General features: G+C 41.7%; 1 protein-coding gene across 1 annotated transcript in view; it reads right to left on the reverse strand.

Annotated features, from left to right (window-relative positions):
• arid3a (AT-rich interactive domain 3A) overlaps positions 1 to 14,270 on the reverse strand; it is a 45,078-nt gene that overhangs the window by 22,322 nt on the left and 8,486 nt on the right. Inside the window, exons 2-3 of the mRNA XM_068734910.1 lie at positions 7,922 to 8,586; positions 7,533 to 7,815 (exon numbers count right to left, since the gene is read on the reverse strand). Coding sequence (XP_068591011.1) covers positions 7,533 to 7,815; positions 7,922 to 8,256 — 618 coding nt within the window. The 5' untranslated portion in view covers positions 8,257 to 8,586. The remainder of the gene's footprint in view (positions 1 to 7,532; positions 7,816 to 7,921; positions 8,587 to 14,270) is intronic.

Raw genomic sequence — 14,270 nt, forward strand, 5'->3', positions numbered from 1 at the left:
ATGATTTTGTCAACGAGTCAACACAAGGAACATTAAGAAAGTTCATATATTTAAATTCTATAAGTCAAAGCAGCTTCCAGCTAATTTGTGCTTGGCCTCACATTGGCTTTCTTTTTGACTAAACAAATCTACAGCTGTGAAAATGCACAAGTTCATATAAAATGCAAAAACAACACGGTCCGCCCTTTTCATACAACCCTCAGGCAGATCAAAAGGCCTCGACGAAACTACAGAGGAATATAAACCTGACGAGCACTTATCAGACAGCTGAATCAGCAGAAACCTGACGGGCAATCCCAGTAAGTGTCGCTCCCAATTGGCTCTCATTCGAGCTACACTTCCTGTTGTCACTAACAGCCCCTTCCCCCCACTCTCAATGAGAGTGTGTGTGTGTGTGTGTGTGTGTGTGTGTGCGTGTGTGTGAGCAATTTAATGTTTAATGCCAACTCCCCTCCATTCGCCCTGATCATGGTGAGTGCCATGAATTTTTAAAGACATCCCTACTTTACTGTCCATCTGGGCTCCATCTGCCCAGCTGCTGGTGTTTAAAGCAGACAGAGACACAGGAGAGGAGACTTCAAAGGCTCTGTACAGCCTTTGGACAAATTCTGGCCTGAGGATGATATTGTTTATCAAAGGGGGCAAATATTTTGTGGAGATACTAAGGAGCCAAAGAACAGAGGAAAGAGGGAAGAAATGTATCACAAAAAATGAATCATGACTTTCCTCATTCGTTCATCTTTCACAATCATATTGTTGGGAGTCCAGCAGCTAGACGACAAGTTTATCGAGAAAGCTATTAGTTAAGAATTAGCAGGACAAGGCTCACTGGCAAATGTGCTAGCGTAGCTAATGTAGCTCACGTAGCTCATGTAGCTACGGTAAAATGTTTAGCTCTTCTCAAGATGAAGAAAATACATATAATATTGCTGCTTAATGGCACTCAATTACATTGTGTATTTAAAGCCTCTTCAGAATTTGTATTTTCTGCTGCCCCAATACGATGGAATTAAATGGGATTTATCTTTATAATTTGGGTAAACTGACCCTTCACCGAGTGTCTTGGTATTGTGCAAGGTTGATCTAATTTGTTAAATATAAATATTAGAAGAATATATTGTGAGACACTAGAGGTACTGTGGAAACTCTTGATCAATCATATCTAGTCTACCTTCTGGTCAGTGTTTATTTTTAAGCTGAGCTAAAAAGGGTTCTCTGTCATATCACATATCACTTAAAAACCAGGAGAGTATTGATTTTAAAACCAAAATGTCATACTTAGATCAGCACTAGATCTATTAACCATTAAACATAACCTAGAAAATGAAAAATGCAGTGCAAAGAGTGATGTTGATATGGATATCTAAAGTTAGAGATGTACAGACAACACATTCTCACTTCCAACTCTTAAAATAATGATGCTTGGTCAGTGGTCCCAAGCTTCAAACTATGAAGCTCTATGTACCGCATTTTGGACGGGTCAGGGAAGGCATATCAGTTTCTGCTTGTTACATGAATAGTCAAAGGTTTACTTGGTTTTTAGGTTTACTGAAGCAACACAACTATTTGGTTAGGCTTAGGAGATGGGATAAAACCAAAATCTGTTTGCTGGCTTGGTTACACATGGGACACGAACGGCAGGTTCCTGGGTGAAAGTCCCATGTATGTTTGACCCGGTCAACCCTACCTCCCACAAAGCCCATTGCGGATTTGACCGCCTAACACTGACTCGGTTGGCCTTACAGTGGAGGTCTCATAAAGATGTTAAAGGGTGCTTAAGTGCATCATATCGTAGCATATCAGACGCAGAGGGCCACTGACCAAGCGTCAGTATTTGAAGAGTTAGGAGTGAGAATAGGTTGGTGTGGGGGTGAGCTCAAGGGTTACAGTGGTATCACTGAAATAACTCTGCTGAGGCTGAAATGGCATTCCACCAGCAGCACAAATTGGTTTCAATTACAAAATAATCCAACGATGCTGGCATAATCTGATATCTGCATGAATCCTTGTACTTTAATTAATTCCTCTGCACCCTGCCACAGTCAGATATGACACTGCTGGCTTGATTTAGTCTGACCTTTCGGCAGAGAGTGGGGAGAGAGGAAGGTAGCCGGCTGATCCACCAGGAATGCAGGTCGGGCCTTGGCTGATATATTTTAGCCACACACACACACACACACACACACACACACACACACACACACACACACACACACACAGAGGGCAAACCTCACCTAAAAAAGGGGTTTGTGTGCATGCTTCCTCACCCACATGGCACCTTGGATCTAGAGCGGTGTGCAAAAGTGATATTCAAGGACATTGGAATTATTTTATTGGAGTCATTTGTCAGACTTTTTTTACTTACTTAAATTAGATTCACTTTATTATATATAACTTAGTTAAATACCTGTTGTTAGATTACAATCCAGTTACTGTATTTTGTATTTCTACTAACTGTTACAACTTCTTTTCCAAAAATGTGACATGTGAGGAGTCTGTTTTGAATGTCCTCTCTTCAGGTTTCTCCATCTTTTTCCTTACACTTTGTATGGAAAGATTTACCTTGGACTGGGTCAGGAACCACCACAGTTGTGATGCACATTGTATCACACTGTATGATGTGATATTGTGATTTAACAAATGACATGCCTTTAAACGTAACAGACAAAAGGACCGTTCTTCGTTTAGAAGAGCTCCAACTGCAGCCAACTGATAGAGGCACGCAGAGTCTCTGCTGAGGATCTGGGTTCCCAGTGGCCACATTATCACCCTCCCTCAGGCACATTCCAACAGCCTCCACCCACCTGCCCAAAATAAACTGTACAGCCTTAACCCCTTCCTCCCCACCCAGTGTGCCCTACAGAACAGACAGTTTAACTCCAGAACACATGAAACTTAGAGTAAGTTATGGGGGCTCACAATGCTGGAGAGCTTGACTTTCTCCCATTATTAATCTTCGAAAGTGAAAGAAATATGTATTGCATTTATGCCATTTTGTTATGTAGACCAGAGCAGACAATATGATCAGTACTGGTTAAAGGTTACACTTATTTTAAACATTCAGCTCATATGCAACTGCATGGAACGCTAAATTTAAGAATAACCAAATACATCTCTTGTCCGCTCTTTAAAATACTTACTTACTTGTAAGTACTTAATACTTACAAATATTTTCCTTTGTGTGTGTAATTAAAAAAGAGATACACAATTATGACTGAGATGGAAAGACCACCTGCAACCAGATGTGTCCCATGGCCAAAACACAGAGGCCTTATCCAGTTGTTAAGGGATGCTGTTTCTACAATATTTGTCTGTAGTCACAGAGTTGTATGATAAAAATGGACTGCTAGGTTCATGTATGAGTTCATAGTTCGACTTGACTCTCTATTGCACTTCTGCCTCAACATGCAACAGCTAGATACTCGACAATAATGTGTAAGAGCAAGGTAGGTAGTAGTGCTGGGCGGTATGACCAGGAATTTGTATCACGGTATTTTTTAAGATTCTGGCGGTTTCACGGTATATCACGGAATTTTTTATATAGGTTTATAGTGGTTACTCTACTGTCAGGAGTACATAAAAAACAAAAACATGTTAATGTCATCATGCATAAAGGCTTTGATTACTATAGGGTTTGCTTTGATAGTTATAGTTGTATATACACCATAAACTGAACTACACTGTTGTTCGTATTATGTTGGGATAGCAGTTTGGCCCCGGTAAGACATACAGTGTTTTAATCATTTTTTGGGGATGTTTCAGCCAGCTGCAGATGTGCTTGCGTGCAGCCAAAGTAAGTTATGACATTTTGCTTTGGGCTTTTATGACTCACCACTATTACAGACATTACAATATAATTTCAACATTTTACATTTCTTAACCTCCTGATCAAGTTTGCACTGAAAATGCATTAAGAAACTGTGGTCTGTAGATTTAACTGTCTTCTTTCCCATGACAAGAAGAAACCACAAATGGCGGTTTCAGATAAAAAAAAGAAGAAGCAGATGAAAAATGGCACCTACCAAATATAAGCTGATATTACTGAGTTTTACAGTAATTACGGAGCATTATAATCACTAAAGCTGCAATTATTACTAATCACAGTAATCATCCAAGGGCCAAATGAGTCCTGTATGAATAACGTGCACGACTAAAATCCTGTATTCACCACATTATACACTATATGCCGCACTGAGGTTGAGAGCCAAGACTCCCGGCAAACAGATGTGACCGTTGTTCCTTTGTTCCCTATATGTCAGCATGCAGGTTTTTAATGACAGCATGCAGCTTGGTCTTCCTCTCTGCTTTGTCCCACTTTAGTAGGAGGAGTTTGACATTGTGTGGGCTTGACATTGTTTTCAATCAACTTTGGATGGGGTAACACTATCTTAACAGCCAATATTCTGGCTGACTTGATTATATAACCGTCAGCGACTGACTGACATGTCATGATAAAAATTTTCCTACCTGACATATGAAAACCACCAACTGTTGAGAGTATCAATTCAAGTTATTCCCACATGGCTTTACAGGAGGAGGGGTGGACTATTTAGAGAAGCAGAGTGTAGGTTTTAGAGAAGTTGTATTCCATACGCTGTGTAATTACAAAAAACAGGCCTTAAATTACAGAATATATGGTTGGGTTTAAAAATGAAGCACATGGTTGGGGTTAAGTTGTTTACCTCCAACATACTGAAGGCATCAATGTAAATTTCTAAATTTCTATGTCCTGCGACCCAACTTCGTCAAGCTGTCAAAGGTACCGTGGAGTCCACACTGTCACTAACTGCACTCCCTAAATAAATATCCAATTTTTGGGATAACAAAAAAGTGATTTCAGAGAAAAGCAGACAGAAGGGTTTACAATATTTGTTTGAAGGCTATATCCAGTATGTCAAACTGATTCAGCAGCAAAAACGGTTAAGAAGATAAAGATAGAAGCTAAAGCTACAGATCACAGTGTAAAAGGGAACCACCACATCACCTGGCGATCTAGACAGAACGCAATTTAGGAACAACACTGTTCCTGTAAAGCAGGGTAGGTCTTAATTCATTGTTATAATAATTAAAAACCCAAAGCAGCATATAAATTCAGTATACTTTTAGTAGTTAGCGTAGCACAGATGCTAACGCTAGTAAATGATGTGCAACATACTCTGCTAACGTTAGCTCCACAGGTTTTTATGTAGAAACATTTTAGAAAGGTATATCTCCTTTTAACCTCTCCGGGTAACGAGTACCATTATAACACAGCCTTTAACCATGACTAGCTAAAAATCCAACAAAACCAGCATGAAAATTAAGAAAATGTGAAACGATTGCTTGAGAGTTTATGGAGCAGAGACGGTTAGTTGTTGGACCCCTGGTCAGAGCCGGCCAATGCTACACTAAGATTGGCCAGTCTGTGTACGAGGGGCAGGACTTAGCGATTGGGCAATTCCTAAACCAGTTTCCTCTTCTAAAAGTGTTTAGTAAAATGTAAAAGCAAGCTGCTGCTCACACTGTTAAAGATGTTTTATGGCTTGAAATATGGACTACAGGAGTGCTTGAATTATAATAATAGTTTCCATTATGTCGTATCAGCTGGTTTTGCATAAAACGGAGGCTCGTTATATGCCACATTTAATCACAGTGTAGCAGCCTTAGTTTTTAGATGAGGATAATTTAAAGGGTTTCACTGATAAATTGATTAAATAACGGATACTGACTATTACCATCTCCAACACATTTATATAGCATTTTATAATGTACTAATGGTACTAATCAATATTTTTTAGAAATGAGATGAATATGAACTATGCAATGGCAAATATGGCAGAAAATGTAAAGAAATTAAGTATCATGCAACAAGTTTTTTTATTGTCTGTGGTGAACAGTGAGTTGATTTTACTTTGTTCCTCTGTTCCCTTGTCTCTCAGGAAATGTACTTATGACTTCTGGTGACTAGTAGTTCTTTTGATTACCAATGTTGATGCACTTATTGTAAGTCGCTTTGGATAAAAGCGTCTGCTAAATGACTGTAATGTAATGTAATGTAATGTAAGTACATCCACATTACTCCGTTTTCGTTTGGAAACGCATATGTTTTGCTACGGTTACACTGAGCGTCCACACTACGCCGGCGTTTTGGAGCACCGTAAACGGATAAGTTTAGATACGATACCGAAGCCGGATAACTTTGGAAACTCCGGGTAGCGTATTCGTGTGGACGGACGGAAACGCATACGTTTGGAAACGATGACGTAACACCCGCGATCGACTACCAGGTTAACTGACAACTGATTACAGGCATTGCTGACCTTGTTGTCTTTACTAGCAGCTGTTGTCCAGTTAAAGTCTGCATGTCTACGGAGGAAACAGCTGTTATTGTAGCGATCGGTGAGCGGCGTGAGAGAGAGAGAGATCAGTGAGCGGAGAGAGAGAGGGAGAGAGAGGGAGAGAGAGACCCGCAGCGCTGTAACTAACGTTAAGTCTGAAAAATAAAACGTATTAAACTTTCCACGAACTGTATCTGTTTGAGTTTATAGAGGAAGATTTGAGAGAAGATGTTAAGTATCAAACACATACTTACGATCATTAAAGACTACTTTATTACTCTGGTTGCTTAGTTACAAAATACGACAATCTACTTCCTGTTTACATCAGCGCATGCCCAGTGAACGTGAAGAGTCACGTGATATTCGTTTCCAGGCGTGTAGTATGGACGGAGATCACTTCGGAAACGATGGCTGAAACGGAGTGTGGATGGAGATCGTTTTCGTTTGAAAACTCCGTTTCCAAACGAAAACGGAGTAATGTGGATGTAGCCTCAGTCTTTTTTTTAATCAGCAGCAGCACTTCATCTGAGCTTGTTGACAGACTTAAATCCCTTCATGTAAACAGCCCTTCTTATTCCACCAGGGCCTCCCTCATAATATCCAGCCCACTAGCATGTTTACAGTAAATGCCAGCATGGTAAATCTGTTAAAATGCACCCTCCCCTCTCCCCTCTCGCTGCCCTCAGCTTCTCTGCCTCAGCTAGCAGTCATCTCACTCTCAGGCCACAGTGATTGGTAAATGTCAAGTCTTACCAGGCACTAAGTTGCCTTAGACACTAGACACCAGACACTAAGTTTTAGACCAGAATCTTCAACAGATGTACTGTGCCAGAATGTCAGGTGTCAAAGACAAACTTAAAAGCCTCAGCGTAGGGTTCATCAACATTTGACTGGTGTTAATTTCCCACACTGGCCGATTTCTTCAGCTTGGAAAGTGACCTGACGTGAGGGATGCGAAGGCCAGATGTGACTCATTGGTCAACAACCAACGTTTTAGATTTATCTGGATCCTTAGTGTGCTACAGCAGCAGACTTTTTTAGGGATCTAGCTGATATGATTCTTCACAGTGACAACCTGACTGCAAGAGTCAAAGCTGCAGACTTTGACATGACTGAATCTACAATGTTCATTTACATGTAGTTGTAAATTAAAATAAGAAGAACCCACCAGGCAGTAGAGCATGAGGCAAATGAAGAAATCCGAGGGCATCTTACTTGTCTGAACTGCTCTTCGTAGGTCCAGTCTCCATGGTCCTGCCCGCCCAGATGGCTGTGCGTCGCGTGGGGAGGCAGGATGGCTGAGCGGGGCTCCTGGTCGACACTTGGACGGGCTTTCAGCAGCTGGGAGTGGGGGTGGAGTTGTCGGTGGGGCAGCAGGAGGATGCCCTTCCCGGGAGCCACCGCGGCATGGCCCGTTGGCAGACCCTCCTCCGCCGGGTCGTCATCAAAATCATCTTCCATCTCGCCTTCAAAGTCTTCCTCGTCCCATTTCTGTTTGCTGTGTGTATTAAAAACAGAATATTGTTCAAACAGGTGAAGGAAGAGCGCTATTGGCACAGATTACATGTTTCAGGGCAAATTGAAGAAAGACATTCAGTACTCACATTTGTTCCTCCTCATCTGACCCCATCATGTCCTTGTAATGCTCCTCCCCGTCTTCATTGTCATCATCGTCACCTTCGTCCTCGCTGCTGCGATCTGACATGGGGCTGTCCGACACCCTCTGCAGCCCGGCCGCCGCAGCGCGCATGGCTGCCAGTGCTGCCATCTGGGCCTGCTCCGCCTCAGGGGCCGGGCTCCCCATCGGCTCATCCCCTCCTCCGACAATTGTGCGGACCTGAGTGTGTTGGACGGCGACTTGCTGTTGTAGCTGCTGCTCCATCAGCAGCTTGGCCCTCTGCTGCCTGTGCAGGTTCTCCATGACGGCCTGCAGCTTCATCTCCGGGGAAAGTGGCGCGAAATTCAGCTGCCTTCCTTCCCCTCCCTCCCCCACTGAAGGAGCACCAGTCCGGGGCCAGTCCGGGGACGTTGGTCAACCGTTCTGCACAGGAAGAGCGATTGCCAACCGTGTCTGTGGTGAAGCAGCTAGCAGCAGGCTGGAGTTTGGAAGGTTATGAAGTGGAAGGAGGAGGAAGAGGTGGTTGGTCTGAGTTCTGAGTAAGTTCGGCTGCAGACAAGAGGGCTCTCTCTCGTATCAAAGCGTTCAGTGAGGCACAAGTAGCAAAAGTGAAGGTAGGAGGATAAGAGTATGCTGACAGACTACAAAGACCTGAGGGAGAGAAAGAATAAGAAGCGTCAGACTGCTACTTCCCCACTGTTTGTTAGCATCAGCACCTTCAGTCGAAGGGCAACAGCTTTTTGTTCATCATCAAAAATGTCTCTATTTTTAAACTTTCCATTCATAGCCAATCACTAAAGCAGACATCTTCTCTTGCTCCTCCGACATGATACAGTTGTGATGAATCCAAAACTACAGTCTTATTTTGTATATGGTGTAATTTAGATTACATTGGCTTTGTTTTCCTGTTTTGCAAACACCCTTTATATAAAGAGATATATAATGTTAAGGGATGATATGGCAGGAAAAACTCCAACAAATTATTTGGGGAACTTGATCAATCACCTTTACATTCATGACTATTAATATCCTGACTGAGGTTTTGTAAAATGTGAGTTGCAGAAGAGCAGTAAAGTACTGCGGTGACTACAGAGTCGCCCTGTCAACTTAAATCACGACTTTAAAAATGTGACAGATGAGAGAATACTTAATTTCACAAACAAAAATGTTCACTTCAGTCTGAAATCCATGTGAAGCATGAACACGCACTCCCTGAGTTGTCAGTTGTGCAACATGTGCACGATTACTCACACACACAAAAACAGACCAGACAGGCCGTTCACACAGGAGGACAGAGTGTTTTAGCCTCAACAACAAGAGGAAATGAAATCACAGAACCATCACTTTCTTCACCTGGTTGGCTCAAAGTCAAGATTAATTTCAGCCTACCAGTCAACACTGTAGCATCAACATTGTCTATAATTTCTCAAGTTTGTTAAAACACAAGTAGTATTCAGAGGTGTGACTCTGCTCAGGTATGACTGGTGTGTTTCCCCCTCATTAAAATGTTTCATTGCAAGTGTAGAGACACAGCGGGGAGTTTTTCTGCAACATCTGTGGCAGTAATGCTTCTCCGATGTACCTGTTCCCAAAAGTGCTCAGGTATGCAAAGCAGTGTCTTGTTATAAGCAATGAGCTTCAACATGCTGAAATCAATAATGTCTGTTCCCTTTAGTCAACTGTTACAACACCACAGTGATCACACCTACAGCTCTACGGAGTGGAAGTAACGTTCTGCCCACTCGGTTTACACAGAGGGTGTTACAAATGTTAAGGAGTCTGGGTTTGACGCTCAGATCAGTCTGGCAGAGATAAGAGTTCAACACCAAGTCAACAACATGTGGGGAAATTCATTTCAAGTGCAGATGCTGGACATGCTGAAGTGCCAGTCATGACAGGAGGCAGCTGTGACTGTACGCCACCACTTATCTCATCTATGCTGACTAATACGTGAACAGACAGACCTCTGTAGCCACCAGCTGCCCTGATCTTGTACTTTCAGAAACTTCGGGTTTTGCATTGCACTTCTTACACTGACTGCACTCTGGATGAAAGCATGAATGAGATACAGTTAAAATGGAATCACTAAATACAAGCGACTCAGGGACGTGCGGTCAGGGGGGGCAGTCATCATGAAAAGTAAAAAACAAATAATGATAAAAATAAAATAAAAAATAATATTTCTCTACTGATCTGTTCTATAAATGTAATTTCTGTATGATTCCAAGCATTTCTATAATCAAAATCGCTGAATTAGCGCATGTCCTGTTCAAACAGAGGAGACACGTGAGGTGAGGCAGCGACGAGCTGTGCCTCACCTCAGATTGTGAATCCCTCACAAACTGGGTTGAGCGCGTGCCTTTTGATTTCTCATTGTTTGTCACCACTGTAATATCTGTAGACACTTTTATTATATGTCCTTTCTTTACATAGAATAGGTAATATATTTCATGTATGTGTAGAACATATTTAGTGTTGCTGATCTGACAGAAACCGCAGTGAAAAAGCACAGAGGGGCAAACACTACTCTGCCTCAAAGAAGAGGGCGTGCGAGAGCCCACGGGTCGGGTTTATGCTTGTTCTGTCGTTGCTCTTCTTCTACACTTTTCTTCTTCTTATATTTTGCTTTGACCACAAAAATGTAAGATTCAATATCCAAGCTTAAAAATGTCTCAAAAAACAAGGAAATATGACCAAATCAACAGCAATTCAACGTCGGACAGGTAAAGAACCTTTTATGTGTTTGTTGTTCTCTTTATACATCCGTGGTTGTTACGCAGATTATCGCGGAATCTCACGATGTTCGTGTGTTGTGCACGCGAGCGCTCCGCTTCTGAAACGCTCCCGGTGGGGCAGGTCGCAGATCACGGCGCACACGCTCCCAGAGGAATCAAATATGTACCTTACCTATGTATGTGTAAAGAATGCTGATATGATATATGAAAAACAACCAGTAGTCAATGTGCAGGCTGTCAATTGAATGGTGATTTAAGCCTCTCTATAGGGTTCATATATTTGTAAATCTGACTTATGTAGTGTCAGTGCCTCACCAGCCATGAACCTCACCGCACGTCACTGAAGCGACTCAACCACCCTTTACTGATTTTGGTTTGAGGTAGTTGGAAGACAAACCTCTGCACCAATATTCAGAAATATTTAAATAGTGATATGAAGAAAAAGCATATTATCAGTAGACTCCACAAAAAAGTTCTTTCTACCTTTATTTCCTCTATCAGATGTCTTTCATATGTCATTATTTTAGCAAACTTCCTCTGATCATTTTGTATTTTACTCATGCACTGAGAGGTGATATTTGCCATTAGTATAATTGAGCAACAAATAAAAGACAATTTATAAGGCATTTAGCATTTCAACCACATTTTTTATATTATGTCTAAGTTTAAAAAAGCCTCTGAAACAGCATGATCAGAGTCATGAAACCCAATCAAGTGGAACAAAGTTTCACAAATCATTTTTCAGCAGCTCCTTGAGGCAAGATGAAGACCACACCAGCCATGCTAACCTGTCTAAAATGTGGCCACCACAGCAGTCCTTGCCCACATTACACCTGATCATCACACTGCAATAAGGATATAACCATAAAGGATATTGTTCTTGGGGGGCTACAAGGAAAGAGGCTTGTTTTCTCCTGCATGCGGCTCACTGGAATTACACAGAAAATCATACCAGCATTTCATGGGTATGGTGGAGTAATTACCATGTAGGCATGTTCTGAACTCAAGAGACGAATAAACAGTATATATGTACACCTAAGGTCCAAGGTCTCTCCATAGGCTGATTAATGCAATTAAGTGCTGCTTCCTTTCACAGGAAAATAGACTGTTTTCCATATCTCATATCTCATACAGCCATGAATACATGATGGACAACACCCACAAACATCCAGGTTATCACGGTTACACTGCAAGCAGATGTTATAGCTGAGACGTTTTTGTATCCCAGTCAGCCAGTGCAGCAAAATAAGATCCACAGGTCTGACTCATCTGGGAGATCAGCTAATCTTTACACAACATCAGTAATCACCAAATGCATAAGGAATTGTGCGTCAGATATGTTAATGCACATTTCCCCATGGAAGAAAGCAATTACATGATGCATTCTCATTCAGTCGTTGCCTCCACGCCTCAAAGCTGAGTAACCTCATAAATTGTGTACCAATGGCCACAGTTAGTGTATATGTGGTCAGGAAGAATCAGAATGGCTGAATCACAATAGCAAGTTTGCAGGAAACCAAGATGACAAATGCCCTCAGTCCCCACGAAACGCCCAACCAGCAGCAATCAGCAGCAACCAGCATACAGTTGACACCATCCAATCAACTGGTCAGATGCCCGAGCCACAAAATGTACTTCTAAGGGTCTGCCACTACGGCAAAAAGTGTTTAATAAAATGCAACGCGTCGACAAAATCTCATGTCAACAGTCAATGATAAACCCCAGTATGCACAGGAAGAAATATTTCAGTCACCCTCTACTAGCTGTATGTGCGAGAAATGTTGCACAAGGAAACAAGAGCTGTGAAACTTGTGTGAAGGAAGTGACAACTGACGGAGCAGATGCAGCGAGGCAGCCGACAGATATTCAATATTGATTCATTACATTCTTTAAGGGCTATAGAGGCGCAACTGAACAGCTACAGTTGTCAGATGGAGAATAGCTTCAGTGTAAACAGGATTAAACCATCTTACCTAACTGGATCTGGTTTGACAAAGACAACTTGTCTCTGCTCTATTTACCTCTGTCAATGACACAGGTCAAACCAAGATCTATTCATTTATGTTGCATTAAGGAACATTAGGCAAACTCACTTCAGAACAGCCCATACATGAAACTGCTTGCATGTGCACAATGTATTATACAATTCTCACTAATCAACACGTTAGTAGCCACACTTTAAACTTGTGTGAATAAGCACAAGTTTCACTCCATGTTTGAGCCCCAAAACAATACTGGCTGTGATACCGTCTCTCTCTCTCTCTCTCTCTCTCTCTCTCTCTCTCTCTCTCTCTCTCTCTCTGAGTGTTATATATATAATTTCAAAGACAGAAGTGATTACAACAAAGCTTTTCATTTGACTCTTCCTGTGCAGAGGGAAGCAGAAGTGGTTGCTTTGTTTCATGCCACGGTTCATCACAGACATCACCATTTCCTACACGCTAGATGGTGAAAATTACATTGCACCATTACACATGTCCCCCCCCCCACCACCCGCCTCCACCCACCCACTTCCCTAAATGACGGTTTGATGCTTATAAAACCTTTTACGTATGACATTGATATAGTCATGTACTAACACGGAACACAGTACTAGAAAAAAATGTAAAGAAGACTATCCAAAGACAGTTAAAATGCGTCTGCCAGATACTGATTTACAAACAGTAAGGGTAACAATTATGCTTTAGCTGGTGGAGCTACACCAACCCCTTTGGGTGCAACAAAATGTCTGGAGGTTCTCTCACATTAAGATTGAAAAGACCTTTGCTAGAATGAGCTTTTAATAACCAAACCACAGCTCAGTGAACCAAGCAGTCTCAATGGTCCAGGGGATGAAACCGCTTAAAATCCCCTGCTGGATCTCTTTTATACTATAGCTCGGCTGGGAAATCACCACTGTACTTTGGGTAATTTCTTTACCTTATCTACCACTTGGGACAGTAAACCAGCTATTTTTTAGAAATCCCGCTTTGTTTAAAAACTGTTGCATGGATCAACAGAAAAAAATAAGTTATGACAAAGTTGCTGCTGTGGTCTGAAAGCAGACAGGTTTCATTTTTTTCTGCCAGTCAAAGTGCTTTTACAGCATTACAGTAACCTACTTGCTTCATGTTTTTTGCTCCATCACTAAGTAACATTTACCATATCTGAGTAGCAGTGGTAAAGGCCATTTAATAGCTACGGAAATACTGCGCAGACTAATAGAGGATTTCCTCCACAATTCTATTGCCAGACCTTTATGAAGGCTTTCTAAAATCAATATGACTACTTGGCATCTTGTGTTTACCAAAGACCAAAGGACAAATGTAAATCATGCTGTGATGGCTGACGTATGTTTTTTTTTTAAGGCGGTTCTAGTCAATATGAAGACCACTCTTCGTGCAAAACAATAATACAGCTAAAAACAATGTTTGATTTAAAGTGTCCTCTATCTGACAGCCGTTAACTGCTTCACCTACGCGATGCCTGCTGGTCTGTTAGCTGTCTGATGTGTTGTCTCTCTCTCTCTCACATTCATAATTTCCCTCTCTTACGCTTGACTTTACATTTGATGACAGACTTGGGGGGGCACTTGAACTGTGAGAATCAGACTCAAGCATC

The sequence above is a fragment of the Cebidichthys violaceus genome, unplaced genomic scaffold, assembly GCF_023349555.1.
Source record: "Cebidichthys violaceus isolate CVI_PGR_0920_01 unplaced genomic scaffold, fCebVio1.0.p SCAF_68, whole genome shotgun sequence".
In the NCBI taxonomy this organism is placed as follows: Eukaryota; Metazoa; Chordata; class Actinopteri; order Perciformes; family Stichaeidae; genus Cebidichthys; species Cebidichthys violaceus.